This window comes from Erithacus rubecula, assembly GCF_903797595.1.
Source record: "Erithacus rubecula genome assembly, chromosome: 1".
Classification (NCBI taxonomy): domain Eukaryota; kingdom Metazoa; phylum Chordata; class Aves; order Passeriformes; family Muscicapidae; genus Erithacus; species Erithacus rubecula.
The window spans coordinates 4,272,077-4,287,252 of record NC_136658.1 but is presented as its reverse complement, the minus strand read 5'-3'; the positions used below and the strand labels follow the sequence as shown (position 1 = coordinate 4,287,252).

At 44.7% G+C, this 15,176-nt stretch overlaps 1 protein-coding gene across 3 annotated transcripts; it reads right to left on the bottom strand.

The window, feature by feature from the left end:
• Positions 1 to 622: 622 nt before the first annotated feature.
• LOC306807250 (uncharacterized protein) lies at positions 623 to 14,455 on the bottom strand. 3 transcript variants are annotated; one of them, XM_079316626.1, is made up of 6 exons: positions 10,622 to 10,871; positions 9,542 to 9,820; positions 7,862 to 8,110; positions 4,627 to 4,761; positions 3,953 to 4,066; positions 623 to 2,735 (listed from the first exon to the last, which is right to left on the bottom strand). In XM_079316626.1, exons 1-6 carry the CDS (start codon positions 10,680 to 10,682, stop codon positions 2,575 to 2,577), a joined length of 999 nt encoding a protein of 332 aa, XP_079172752.1. In that variant the 5' UTR covers positions 10,683 to 10,871; the 3' UTR covers positions 623 to 2,574. The 3 variants fall into 3 exon arrangements, with proteins under 3 accessions (XP_079172752.1, XP_079172753.1, XP_079172754.1); XM_079316627.1 differs by lacking the exon at positions 10,622 to 10,871 and adding an exon at positions 14,370 to 14,455 and having other exon boundaries at positions 1,172 to 2,735; XM_079316628.1 differs by lacking the exon at positions 3,953 to 4,066 and having other exon boundaries at positions 1,172 to 2,735; positions 10,622 to 10,872.
• Positions 14,456 to 15,176: the final 721 nt, after the last annotated feature.

Genomic DNA, 15,176 nt, shown 5'->3' with positions numbered 1-15,176 from the left:
AGATGGGTAAAACCAGATTATCACTCTGCATCCCTGCATCTCACAGCTCAGGCAAGGCACCAGAGCAGGGCTTGGTGTGCATGGATGAACTCACACATTAACACACACTTTCCAACAGGGACAAGCTTTGGGGTGACTTACAGATGAATGTCCTCATGATCTCTGTGCCCTTGACCACCCAAGTCAGCTTTAATCAGCAATAACTTGTTAGCACCTTTCCTTTGTTTGGCTGTGTGTTAATTTGAAAATAAGCCTGTACTTCCTGTGAAAACCAGAAAGAAACAATTATTGAATAACACAACTTAAACAGTTCTGAAACAAGGTAGAAAACAGATCTTTTTATTTGGAACAAATTAATCTCAAGGGGGAGGAAAGGAAAGAGAAAAAAACCACCAGAAAAAGAACAGTAGCTGGGCATGGACACATACAGTTAAAGGAAGAGCACAGGCTGTATCACTTCTCTCCTGACCTCACAATAACAGGAACTTTTGTCCCATTGCTGAATGATGTTTCCAGAGGTAAAGGATAGAAAACCAGCTATAGTTCAATCTGTCTCAGACCTCTTGCATCTCTTTGGAAAAGCCCCTTCTTGGATCATGGAAGGGGTGTTGCTCAGAGCTGCAGGCTAAGCCAGAGCTGGGATGCCCGAGCCCAGCAGGACAAGGCTGGCCCAGCTCTCCCACCCTCAGTGCTCAAACACTTCCCAGAGCAGCTCAGAGCACTGCTCAGCTTTTCAAGCATGTGCTGGAGTCGACTGTCCCCTCCTGCCTCTGCCAGAAAGTGCAGAAGTGAAGCAATGCTGGCTGTGTCCCCTCCTTCTGCTGACACTGGCCTGGTGACATTCACCCAGCACACTGTGCCACCTTTTTGTCATTCAACTCACAGCCTTGAGGAATGTTTATACTGAAAGGAGTTAGAACAGCACCGTAAGGAAAAGAATTAACAAGAATTATCACCTCCCTCTTACCGTGGGAAATCTGATTCCTACAGCAGCCTTTAAAAGCAGAGACAGGCTGAATCACCACCAACACAGGGCACAAGATCCAAACATCTTCTAAAGGCAGTCACAGCACAAGGAAACAAGGAGAGCCATCACCTATGGCTGGGTGTCACTGATGCAGAGCCTTGGAGAGTGCACAGGGTTGAAGGAGTCCCAGCAAGCATTCAGCCATCCCACCACTCCCTCACCTGGGAGAGAAGCCTCCAGTTCAGTCTGGATTCTGCTCACAGCCCTCGTTGGATGGCATTCACCAGGTGGATCTTAAATCCATTTCCAAGGGATTCACAGTGTCAGCACTATATAAAACAGGGATGAAAGACAGGAGGAGAGGAATGCAGCACACACCTCCCCATCCCTTTTGGTCCCAGTTTGTACCATCTCTGCTTTTACTACCCTGCCTTTCTAGCCCAGCAGGCCAATTTAACACTAACAACCAATCTGATACCTTGCTCTGACTACTACAATTGTTTTATACAGTAAATACCTTGCTCTGGCAGCACTCCCTGCAGCCTGTCAGCCCTGCAGTCCCTGGCAGCTTTGGGACACAGTCCCTGCCCTCTCCTCACCACAACCTTCTTCCCTGCAGGTCTACCCCAGCTGCTCCACAGGCACACCTCCTCTGAGCAGAACAGGACATGAATGGCAGCAGGACTTACCTAAGAGATTCTATAAAATGCTGCTGTCTGTGCAAATAACACAGCTCCCAACAAGCCTACATGCACAGGCAGATGGCTTTATCAGCTTGCAGTAGCTAAACTATTACACTAAAGGCAGTAATGCTTGCATTGATAAATAACCTCAGCGTTAAAATCAAGGTTTCTGCCAAAATTGCAGCCCCAAGCCCCCTCCTGCTGCAGGCAAGTGAGTGACAGCTCTGGCTTAGCTCAGGGGCAGCCCAAGAATCAGGATTCTGGTGAAAGGTAACCACAGGTAACCTGTGTCCTCTGCCATTTGGGGCACCAAGAGGAGAGCAAAGCCAGCATCACCCCAGGTCTGCACACAGCATCTGCAAGTCAAATTTTGAGCTCCCACCACTGTTCCTGCTCCTGGCAGCAAGAAGTGAGGGCCAAATCACAGGGTCTGCAGCTCAGAGGAGCTCAGAGAAGCACTCAGGGTACCAGATACTGAGCTGAGACCTCCTTTGAGTTTCCTTGTGAAAAAAGGTGCCCTGAAGTCTCCTGAGAAGCTTTCTCAGGAAATTTCTGGCAGTCCTTGGCTTCTGCCTGGGTCTGGCAGGCCACCACAAGCTGCCTGTAGTGCCTGCCCCTGGCATGGGGTGGGCAGGGAGCAGGAGGAGCTGCCCATCTCATCCCAGGCTGTCCCTGGGGCTCCTTGCTTTATCTGCAGCTCTGTTATCAGGCAAAGCATCAAAGAACCTGCCAGGTCACTGCAGTGCAGCCTTGGAGCCAGGTGTGTGCTTTTCTCTGTATTTGCTTTTATCTTTTTAAATGAGGTCAGAAGGTCTGACACCTCCCATCATCTTTCCCCTGCTAAAATTTTCCAGACACAGTGAGACTATGGGATGCAAAGGACAGGAGTCACAGGTTTCAGGGTGGAACAGCAAGCATGCCAGATCAGTCATCAGTTGGATCAGGGAAACAGTCTGAGGCATCTTCCTGGCTTTCCATATCAACCAGGACCTCAGGAGCTGGCATCTCCTCAGCTTCTATCTGCACTGGTAAGTTTTCTTCTGACAGCGGCTGGGGCTCCACACCTTGACCAGCCTGGGCAGCATCTGGAAAAGGGAGAAATGGTTTGTGAGTGCCCCCACCCTGATGCTGCAGGCTGCCTGATCCACTCAGTCCCCTCGCCCCAGGCATCTGCAAGTCAAATTTCAATTTTCTCTGTAACTATTCATTTGCTGACCTATCCATAATGCCTCAGGGCACTTTGGTACTGAAGCTATCTGGCTTCTTAGTACCAAAGTACTTTAGTACTGCTAGTACCAAACCTTTAGTACCAAAATGCTAAAGCCAAATGTATTCACTTACATCTGAATAATTAAAGCTGGCTAACAGCACACATTTAGTTCTCACCTACTTTCCATATGCATCTCTGCTTTTTACTTAATTGTAAAAAATCTAAATATGGACTACTTTTTAGTCAAACTTGTAATGTGTGAATTTTTTATTACAAGTTATACACTTGAAGTATATTAATATTAAACAATGACCTGAAATATTTTTTTTTCTCTTTCCTCCTCTATGTTCATGAGTAGCACTTAATATTTTGAAAGCAGAGCAGAGAGCATCCAAGGTTAGATATAAAGCACAGCTGAGCTACAGAAGACTGTGCACAGTGCAGTGAAGGACATCAGAAATGCAGTGCTGAGACCAGGCTGTGACCTATGTAATGCTGCTCCAGGTCATGATGTCTCTGCTAAACCTGCTTCAGCTGATGATGGTGCATTAGTAGGCAAAGCACTGCCAGCATTTGTGTTTGGGAAGCAAAACTGAGGGAAACATAATGCAAAAAATGGAGTATTAATATCAAGCACTTACAGAACAGGAGATTTCTGAAGGGTTTTTATCACAGAACTCTCTTGATCATATTGTGCTAAAGCTGTGGGGATTTATGCTTGATTTCTTTGAAGAATTTAAAATGTGACCATATCCTCACTCTAGCCTTAGTTTAAGAAAATGCACAGCCTCTGGCTTTGATGGGATTTAGCTGTGTTTACAGCTCAGCATATTGGCTCCTGCTGTCCTGAAGATGACTGCCTACAAAAACAATGCCAATTTTAATAAAATGTTACTGATGAGAGGGGTGAGAAAATTGCAGGGAAGCTGCTGAGTTTTGGGGGTGGGGGTTGCTGGTTTTGAGGTGTGTGTTTTATTTAGCACTGGAACAGACATCCTGCAGCCTGACCCCTCTCTACTGTCACTTGTAGCCACACACAAACACTGCCCCTCCTAAACAAGGTGTCTGGACTGGGCAGGTCACTGCACTCACCAGGCTTCGGAGGACGCTCGCTCTGGGCAGCCTCGACACGGTCTCCATTGGGGGGGCTCTTCGTGCCTTCCCCAGACACCACTGACATGGTTAACCCATCATCCTTCTCCTCCTCTGTAAAACCAGCACCAGAGATTTGAGGGAAGAGGCTCCCACCCCCAGGTCTGCTGTGGTGCCAGACTCAGCACGTTTGTGTCCGCTGCTCGCGCGGCGCTGGCGCCGCTCCCGGCACACGTAGGTGCCAAAACAAAGGTCCCTGCCAGCCTGCCAGAGACCTGGCCATACTGCAGGGTCACAGCTTGAGGTGGCACGGGCAGGTTGCACACAGGGACTGGTGCTGACAGAGGATTGCCATCAGAAACCTTCAGGTCATTTCGGGATCACACCCGAATGAGGTTCAGTTTTATCGCCCGTAGGAAACATGTGGGTTTTTCTTCTCACCAGGAGCACAGGGTGAGGTGAATAAAGGAAGAGTGAGGTTTAATTCAAGATCCAGTAAGAGCTGCCTATCAGCAAGCAGATTTCTGCTCCAGCAGGTCAAGGGAGGACAGGCTGGAAGACAAGCAGCCACCCAGCTGAGTCCAGGTTACTCTAAGGCCACATCAACCACAGCCTGCACAAACACAGCCCTCTCTAAAATTAATCACAGAGGAGCCACAGCATTCCCCACTCACCTGAAGGCACTGGGATGAACTTGTGTCTCCTCCTCATGCAGCAACATATGGCTGCAGGCAAAGCCACCAGCAGGATGAGCACACCAGCTGCACACCCTGCCAGGATGTAAATGAACCCCGGGTACTGCAGCAGGTCTGCAAGAAGGACACAGCATTGTTAGGTACCATGGTGGACAAACTCCTTTTTCCCAGTGGGAGAAACCCTGCAGCCAGATTAGAGGTTGTTAAATCCCTGTTGCTTTAGTTTGGATCAGGGCAGCTGACACTCTGAACTGTGGCACTTTGTGATTTATCAAGCATCATTCAGCTATGAAATGGAATGTTTCACCAAGACAAGAGGTCTGTGCTGTGTACATTCACTCCTGCCTGCTCTGATCACTGACATCTAAGGGAAGTTTTAATCAAATTTCACAGAGAAGATGGTGGTTTGAAAAACACTATGCTTCAACAAGTTGTATGAAAATGGGTAGCTGAGGAGGGAAACCTAAGGCAAAGTTGAGATGGTACCAGAGAATCCACTTAGGACAATCATAGAATGACTGCACCAACCCCACAGCAAATCTTGCCTCAGGCAGCAAGACTGGCCACAGAGCTCATTCTCTGCTGCTGAGCACACAGCTGGCAGAGGCCACAGGAGAGACCCATCCAGCCTTGCTCCTTTATCACTTTTTATCTTTTTCTCTTCAGTCTGAGTCGGGATTAAAAGCATGAGAGATGGAGTTCCCTGTTTGGACTCAGATGTTTATAAATTCTTATCTATGTTACAGTGAGTGCTAGAGCACTTCCAGCTAACAAGCTAAAAAAGGAGAAATGGCAATGGATCTCACTCGTTACAAGGTCTTTAAGGCATAACAGTCCAATTAAAAACTAACACCTAAATTATTTTTACTTCTGACCCTATGACCAAACACCCATGACCTGCAGTGTGGCATTTTCTATCCAATTAAAAAGTATCACCAATACCCAAGAAGAACATGAAGAAAACCTCCACCCTAAAACCTCCATCTTACTTTATACCCATTACTATATTCCAAAACCCCAAATTCCAAATCCTTCACCACGTGACATTACACACTTCCATTCAAACCACACACCAGTGATTCTAGTTCTATCATTCCATTTTGGAAGCCTTCTCCAAGGCCTCAGGTCAAAGCAGTGTTCTTTTGGGGGTAAGTGCCTGACAGCACAGAAAGTTCAGAACTCCCTGTTTCCTGGGTTCCAACATTCCTTCACTCAGATCATCTGCTCCAGACTCTAGGAAAACTCTTCTTGCCATATGCAAAAAACCCACACACAACTCCACTTTAACATAAATTCCTTAAAATTCCTTAGGTAAGCCTGTGCCATCCCTTTCTGAATAATTTAACTTGTTTTCTGCAGCAACCAACAGGCTCATTTGGAGCTTATTTTCACATCCTCAGAAGCACTAATTGTTCCATATCTCCAGAGACTAGGAAGAATTTTAAAAGTTCCAGGATATACTACACACCACCATACTCCACCTACTCACTGGGACAAAAGAAACAGCTGCACACAGGTGCTCATGGTATTTTCAGAGTGCTTGTTCTAGTCTTTTTAAGAACAATTACCAAGTTCTAAAAAATCCATATTCAAAACTAGAAACTTTCAGCAACTCAGAAATAATTTCCCTAATTATTTTAGTTGGTGAAAGCTTAGAGAAAATTGTCAAAAGTATAAATACAAGTTGGGAATTTTTTTCCTGAATCTTTTTCCTAAAAATCTGCCACTTACTAATAAGGTCCTTTTGAGATAAAACATTGTGTTAAAAATAAGCAATGAACAAGTAATTAATTAATAAAAGTCTTTTATATATGTTGATTTCTTAACTTTGAATCCTGTGTATTCAGAGCCCTGTGTTGCCTGGGAAGTTTACAGCATTTCTGCCAAATTGTTTTTTGGTAATAGTTATTTAAAATTAGTTTCATCAGCCAACAAGTTGCCCAAATGGAAGTTTTTGCATAGATTGCATACATACAGTGGAAAAACTAAATTCATCACTTTACCTGGAACTAATAATAATCCACAGAAATAATTAGTTAACCTTCAATTAAATTAAATGAACCCATTTGCCTCTTCAATTCATTTTACTGGTATCCAGAATTGCTTTAATTCACTTTTTACAAATGTGGTTGCATTTGGGGACTAAAAAGTGGAATCACTGCCACCTTCCTTCTTTCAGACCCTTCCAAATAAGTGTTTATGTTCATGTTCATCCCTAAAGAGATATCACTAAATTCCCTCATGAGCTTTGCAAGAGGAAATGGGGAACAGACACCACACTGGACACAGGGTCTGTGTCACGTAGGTGCTTCCCAGGCAATCTCTAAAATGCTACAGCACAGTTTCTCTAGTGGCAAAAGTGATTAAATTAATTACAGTAAAATTTGTCAAAATCCTTACAGTTAAGTTTTGCCTGTAGCTTTGATAACCATCCTTGCTGCAGAGAGGAGAAGAACCTTCACTACTGGAGGTGCAAATTAAGTGATACCCAAGGATCCAGATTTTCTGTACCACTAAACTCTGCCCTTATACAAGCAGAATACTCAGCATTTATGAATACTTTGCAAATTGATAAAATCCCAGATTTCTTGCACACTTACATGGCTGAGCAAGGATATGGAGGAGGAAAAACCCTACATTCCATAAATAAATTACTTGTGTCTTTACCATCTTCTGGTGGATGGGGTAAAGAAGAGACTCTTATAGATCAGAAAATATTTTCTGCTTCTGGTCTAGATAAGGGGGAAAGAGATGAGGCACAACACCTCAAATGAGTCCAGCAGCAACAGGGCTGAACTAGTGGAAAGGTTTTTTTGGGGATACCCAGAAACTGGAAAGCATCTGGGTCATGGATGCATGTCAGAACAGCAAGCAGCCTGTGTTTCTAAAGCTGCATAAAGGATCAGTGCACAGCAGGGTGGAAATCTCCATCACCAAAAAGTAGGAAAGAGACAGATGGAGATCCATCCTCTCTGCAGAGCTGGGTAAAAGAACCTCCTCAACAAACTTATCCCATCTGTGATTGTAGGCTGTGTCAGTGCAAGGCACAAGAGGGAGAAGGAAATCAAGGGGTCACTTTCTAAAGGCAGGATTTGGTAACTCTGGAAGGGAAATGCCAAAGGACAGAAGAGTTTGATATTTTGAGGACACCAACAACCCCGTTTGTGCTGCAAGAGACCAAAATGAAGATTTTTCTGGAGATGCTGTTACTCACCATAGCTGCACGACAGCATAATAGGCCTGGTCCTTGTGACACTGTTCCCCTTCAAGACTTCACAAACAAACTCCCCAGGCTCAGTTTTGTCCAGGTGGACCTTCTTCCCAGCATCCTTAATGCAAGCCCCCTCAGCTTTCAGGTGGGTGCCGTTCAGCAGCCACCGAAAAACCAGGATCTCACTGCTGGCCACGCTGCAGGACAGCTCTGCAGTCCCATCAGGGAAGCACTGGATTCCAATGGTGGGCTCTGGTCACACACAGCAACAGCAGCAGGGAGAAACAGAGAGGTGAGGAGAGGACTCAGCAGTGAACACCAGCTGAACCTTACCAGCAATCCCAGTAACATCACTTTTGTATATGGGGAGCACAGAAACAAGTCACCAGACTCTTGAGTGCCTGCACTCTGCCCTGAAATGCTTAGCAGTGCCCACTCAACCCTGCTAGTGACCCTTGATCCCTATTTTGGAGATGCCACCAAAATCTGGCATCTTTTCATTTTCCTAACTGACATTGAAAAAAAAAAATAAAAGCCCTGTTCTGAGAGGATGGTGGAAACATTCACAGCATGTGCCAGCCCGAGCTCTCCTCTACAATCAGCAGATAATCGTGGCTTTGGAGGAGACTCAGCCCTTCCCTCCACCAGAGGTTTGTGCTTTTGCTGTCACTCTGTCCCTTTTTCCATTTTAGAGTGGAACTGGTGCAAATCATGGCCAACATGGGTACAAACACAAGACACCTGCAATTAGATATAATACCTAGACCAGGGAATTTTAAAATGAATCAAGAAATCATTGTTCTTGCTAATTTCCCTGAATTTCTCACTTTCAGTCTACTACAAGGAGCAAACCTATTTCCTACGTTTGCCACTTTGCAAATACAAACTGGATAGAGAACTGGTATGGTTTTCTGACAGCAGGAGCAACATTGAGAACATCCATCCATGGAAATAAGCTCAGAAATCTCTTTCTTGTGCTAGGATATGATTTTCAGTTAAAATTTCCTGCCTCCAGGAACATGTTGGCTGTGGAAGTTTCTCCCTGCCTTAGGGGTGGCAACAGAACAGAAGGAGGAGGCAAATGTTCCCAAAGTAAATCCACTGAAATGGAGGTTAAACCCAGGACATTTCTACATCTTTGACTATTTCCAGTGTAAGCCCCTGCTCTTCATACCAAGGAGTCACATCTTTGACCTCCTGTGCACAGCAGTTCCGCCTGTTTGCACCCAAAAGGTGTGAGGGTTCATTTGTCTTCACTGAGATCAGTTTGCTCAGACATTTTCATTACAGTTTCCTACACTTCAATTTATCTTAGGAGCCTGTGTAAGTGAGAGCCCTGCAAAGGAAGGGTGGTGATGAGGACCAGAGCAATGCTCTCTGTCTGCCTGCAGCACGATTCAGCAAGAGGACAAACCCTCCTAAGCCTTCCCATATTAACCCAAGCAATGAGCTGGATCCTGCACAGAAGTGACTTTGATTCTGTCTTTGCTGTCTGCAGATGAATGAGAGGACACACAAAAGGAGCAGGAATTCTGAGGGGACAGGAGGGAGACTGGCATGGTTCCCAGAGGCACCTATAGCTCCTGCAAGCTCAAAAGCATCTTTGGAAAAATTTCAAGGCATCAGGCTTCCAAACCAGCTTCACAAGTTCAAAAGCTTTTAGTTGTTAAGAAGGTAACTTACCAACTACTTCCAGTGTAAAATATCTGGTGGTGTTCTGAAAAACAAATCCATATTTTCCTTCATCGTCTTTCTCCACACTCCTCAGCACTAGGGAGCCGTTCTCTAAGTTCAGCCATCTACTGGCAGAAGTGCCACACTTGGCCAACAAAGTATCGTTTAGGACAGTTGTAGAGCATTTCTTATCCTCCCTGCTCATGCTGGAGAAGTTCTGCAGGCTTTGGATTTCCAAAGAAAAGACTGCAGAGTCGCCACTGAGCGCACCAGTCCAGATGGCAGAGCCTGAAAGGAGAGCAAGCTTGCCACGTCCGTCCATCCCCTCCTGGCTGCCTCCCAGGAAGGAAAATGCCCAGGTGAGACATAAGAGGGACAGATCCAACCCTAGGGACAAGTTGGATCACCACTGATTGAAAATCAGAGGAGTGGGAGCTTCTATAAGGTCCAGCTTGCCCCCACCTCAACAGCACAGGAATGGTGTGCATGCCATGCACACAGGGAAACAAAAACCTGAACAGCTGGTCTTTTCTCTCCCTAAATTTAAGATGACCAGCCCCCATAGAAATGAGAGACTGTGCCAAGAAAGGGCATCAGTGCCATGGACCTTGCACAGAGGGTAGCAGAAAAAACAGCTGCAGATGCACAGCTGCTTTCACCCAAGAGTAAGGTCACAGTTTTAACCTGAACAGTCTCACTGTACACTTGCACATTATTAAGTTGTTGTGTGTAAATCACAGATGGGTAAATGGCAGGGGGACAGCAGCATGGGGAATAATCCAAGGTCACAGCAAGTGTTGGGAGCTGGATCATGTCGCTCTCAAGCCAGCACAAGGACCTTGCATTCCCCACTGAAAAACTGCTACAGACACAGGACACTCAGCAAGTACAATATTGTTAGTTATTGTTTGTTTAGCAGAAAAAGAATCTGTTTTACTTTGGTCTGACTCCCCTTTCATGCACTAGCAGCTACACTATTTGATGCCATCCCAAACCTGGCAGCATCCTTAAAAGATCTTGGAGCAAAATTAGGGCGTCTGCTCATCTAGGCAAATCTGTGCCAACCCCATAAAGAAAAATCTTACTTACCTTGAGTAACAGTTATCATGATCAGCAAGCAGAGCAGAGTAAAAGGAGAGTTGAAATCCATTTCAAAGAGCTCCTTGCATCGTATGCTGAGGAGACAATCTGGCTACAGAGCTCGGTGAATATAGTGTTGGGGAAGTGATGTCAGAAGCAAGAGTGGAAAAAAAAAGAGAAGAGAGTCCATAGTGGACAGATTGAATGATGTTTCAAAATAGACCTGCAAGGTTTTGGGTGACTGAACTCGGACTGAGACAATGCAAGCCACAATGTGCTCTGCAAAGTCCTGCAGCTCAGAGGTGGCTGTGAGTGTGAGAATAGGACTGAGAGTGAGGGGAGACAAAAATATCTCCTGGTCAGCTCACCCCATTTAGGAAGATGATAATGTCAAGAGCAGGCAAAGGAGAAACACCTGTTTCTTTCATCCTTTTCTAACTTATAAAGCTACAGCATCCTCACATAGGGAGGAGAAATTAGTCCAGTCAGATAAAGCACTGCACATGAAAACCAGCTGATTTTTTGATATACTAAAAGTGATCACTCCTTGGCATCTCACCAGCAGAAGGAGGTGTGGATCAAGGCTCTTCCTCTGTTCCCAAAGGCTGTGCTGCCAATGTGAGCTCTGGAGGCTCTTTTAGTGACTGAGTGGTACCTGCCATGCAGAAAAGGCTCCATACAGCCTCCCCGGGCAAAGAGTAAAGCTTATGGGAAGTTAAGCTGCAAAACTAAACTGAATGTAGCCCAAAAGCCACCCCAGCTCTGTTTGGAGTGCAAATCTCAGAGATGAGACTGACAAGCCAATGCTGAAACACTGGAACCTGCTATTTGGAGAGCCAGGTGGGGCCAGATACTTGGCACTTTTTAGGATGGCTTAAAGCCCACTGGGTGTTGCCAAGGTGGGTTACACAAACAACACTCCAGGAACTGAAGGAAGTAAACTGGCATAGCATTAGACCCAACATCTGGATGCTTTCAGAAGCTTAGCAGATGTGCTGGGGAACAACTACAACAGCTGGGTTCAGGATGCAGCTGGGAATTCTGGGTATTGTGCTGTTTCTCTGGACAGAGGCAGACACAGCCCACTAAGGGAGCCCCACACAGCAGGTTCATGTGTACACACACATTTCTGAGAAGTGGGGAAAACCCTTGCCTTGTGGTCTGCACTGTTTTTCAATCAATCTGGCTATGATTGAAAAATTCCACATTTCAGCCCCTGATTTGGTCACTCTGAGTCCTTATCAATAACAATTGCATCTCACCTCCTGCCACCAGTATCCCAAACTTACAAATTTGGTTCAAGACTATCACAGCAATATGCTGTCTTTATCATATGTGCATAGGACAGGCCTAAATTGATCTAAGATGAGACAGAAATAGACTTCTCTGAGAAAAGCAGTGGAGTGAGTCTTTAGACACTCACAGCAGTGCAGAGGAAGGGAGAGAGAAAAAAGAATTTACAGTAAGAAACACTTTCATTTCCTTCTATGCTGCTGAAACAACATGAAGAAAATCTCTCTCAAATACCACTGCAAGACTGGGGCTAACCATCTGCCTCAGATGTGCACATTCAACTTCATTTCACCTTCATGCTTGAAGGGCAAGCTGGGGGAGCTGAGGGTTGCAGTGCTGTGGTGGAGACAGAACAGACAGCACGTGCAGGGTCAGTCCCCCAAATGGAACAGCACCCCAGAATGCCCAGAATCTCAGCAAAACAGGGTGAAAAAGGGGTCTGCATAAAGGCTAACCCAGCAAGAGTTCACCTCCTCTTCCAGCCAGCGAGAGCAGAGCCCATTTACACATTTGCAGCAAAATCCAAGGAAAATGCAGCCTTTCTGCTGCTGCTCTGTTGTTACAGAAGTGACTCTGCACCACTGTGACATTGCAGTGTCCTGCATTTCGTCTCCCTCTCAGTGACTCCAGGGCAAATGAGTACATTTATGAGTTCAATATTTCTGACTGCAAGTGCCCCATACATCACACAGTATATGAAGTCCCATTAGGCTTCTTCTGTCCCTCACATCCTCACTAGCTAAAAAAAAGCAAAACCAAAAGGAATCACAGCCAGGGTAAAGATGACAGCACACACACAGTGTGTGTTGTCATCAATCAGGGACCTCTTTTAAGAGCAACACTCTCAAATTTCACATAATGAATCTATTAGATGAGATCTGGCAATAGTTTTTAGCATTGGCTAATGAGTGCTCACAGCATCCTTGCCTAGGCAGAGAATTCAGTTCCCCTTTTTATATAAAGACACAGAGTTTTGTGTGATTACTGAAGACAAAAAACACCTTATAAGGCTCAACAGAAATCTCAAGTAGAAAAAGGGGGGAGGGAAGGTGGACCAAATAAAAAACCCAAGAAACTGTAGTTGGAAGGTGAACTAAAACCTTTTTCACTCAGTGAGCTGCAAGCTCACAGGGTCATTTTGCCCCTTCACACTGAAGGCTTCATGAAAGTGGAATGGAGATTCATTCCATAGGTGGCAGGAAGCCTTGATGGAGCATGGGAGATGGGAAAACCTGAGCTGGCAGGTAAAGCAGGAAATAACCCATGAAATGTTATGGAGAAATCTGTACATATCAGCTCCCCACATCTCCCCTTCCACAAGCTGGCAAGCACAGGCAGCACACCTATTTTTACTGTCATTAATGTGTGTCAGAGCTCACTGGGGAAACACACAGGCCAGAGAAATGCTGCTGTGTGGGGCAGCAGGATCCCAGACACTGATGAAGATCCATATTCATATAAACTCTTCTTTTTTACATTAAACTAGCCAGGGAACTGTGTTCAAGATCTTTCTTCATCATAGCAATAGAGAGAGCAAGTGCCAATGTCAGAGCCTCAACTTCAGGTGATTATCTCCATGACAGGGACATTTAAGGAAAGCCATAAATTTAAAAAAAAGTGTTGGAGAAATGTGCTGGGATCAGAAGCTGCTACAGAAAGGCTCCAGTCCTAACTGTGGACAAGGTTCATGTTGTTTTCTTCATCCTGTTATACCTCTGGGGAAGGCACAACCCAACACTTGCAAGAGTTAGAGCCTTTAGGAATTCACTCTCTCACTCTCTTCTCCAGAGAATATAATGGATATTTTCATCTTTCTCTTGCTAAGAGGTGGAAGGAATGCCCAATATCCTACAAACACATATAGTTCCTCTGACATGGCTCTCCCAGCATGGCCCATGATGACAAGTCAAAAAGAAGAGCCCATAAATGGAAAAAACTGCTAGAGATGACACTGTTTATATTTAGCTGCGTGCAGGGTGAAATGCTTTGCATTTGCTTGAAAAAAAAAAAAAAAAAAAAAAAAGAAAAAACCCAACCCCAATGTTTTATTATTGCAGAGCTATTCAGACATGTGGGTTCAATCCTGTCACTACATGAACCAGACTTAACTGAAGGAGAACATTTGAGTAATCCTCTTCCTCCTTGCTTTGTCTTGCCTCATTTTGAGAGGAAAGCAGACTTTGCTAAACCCCAGCTTGGGAGGTGAACTTGGGAAACTTCACTTAACATTGCCACCTTCAAATCATCATACAAGCATTATATTTAAAAAAGGCAGAGAGATTTCACAGGTTAAAATCTCTGCAGGATTCACTGAACAGTGTCTGAACATTACATCAGCTGTGGTTAGCATAAGGTTAATGCCCAGCTCATTCAAAAAAATCTTCAAATACAGTGCAGAATGGGGACAAAAGCCACCAGAATTATGACCACAAGATTGCAGGTGGTTGTGACAGGGATTCCCTACCTGTCACACTCTGGCACATGAATAACCTGATGTGACAGTCAGAAGACTTGAAAAAGCAGCAAAAAACACAGTTTGTGCTTTTTCCAGAAGCTATGCTACCACACACAAGAAACTGCAGCAGCTGATACCTGCAACAAATTAAAGCATTCAAGAGCTTTAAAAAGTTTCTTTTAAGCAGCAGAGAATATTCTTTGATTAAAAAAAACAAACAAAACCCTCAGGTCATTTAACTTTATATTACTTACTAGAAGTGCTTGGAAAATGCAGACATTTGGTATAATGGCTGTCTTGACAACAGACTGAAATTGTAAAGGCACCAGAACAGAACTGGGGAAAAAAAATTTAGGAGATCTGCAAACTGAAAGAAGCTGAAAATAGTGTTTTATAGGATCAAAGTTGGAAACACAGCTTCAACATGCCAAGTAGGATTTAAAAAGCAAATTGAAAAGTCCTTGGTCATGACACTCTTTAACAAGATAGCTCTGGCTGGGGCCAAAACAGCAAATAATTGAGGCCTTTTAAGACTTGATTAAATTTCTGCATACCCTGAAATTGTGAAATGAGTAAGACCTTGGAGAGGTTTTGTTCAGTTATGTAGCACCTTCCTGCCCTCTCCTGACAAAAAACATTCTCCCAAATACCTTCCCTTTTCTTTACAGAATTGTAATTTGTTTGGGGAGACTTGAAAGCCTTTAGCTGTCAAAGCAACTGGCATTACATTCCAATGTATTTCAATTTTCCCTATTTGCACTTGCCAGAAGCACTTCATCCACACACTGTATTAATACAAAGTTATTGATTAACTCT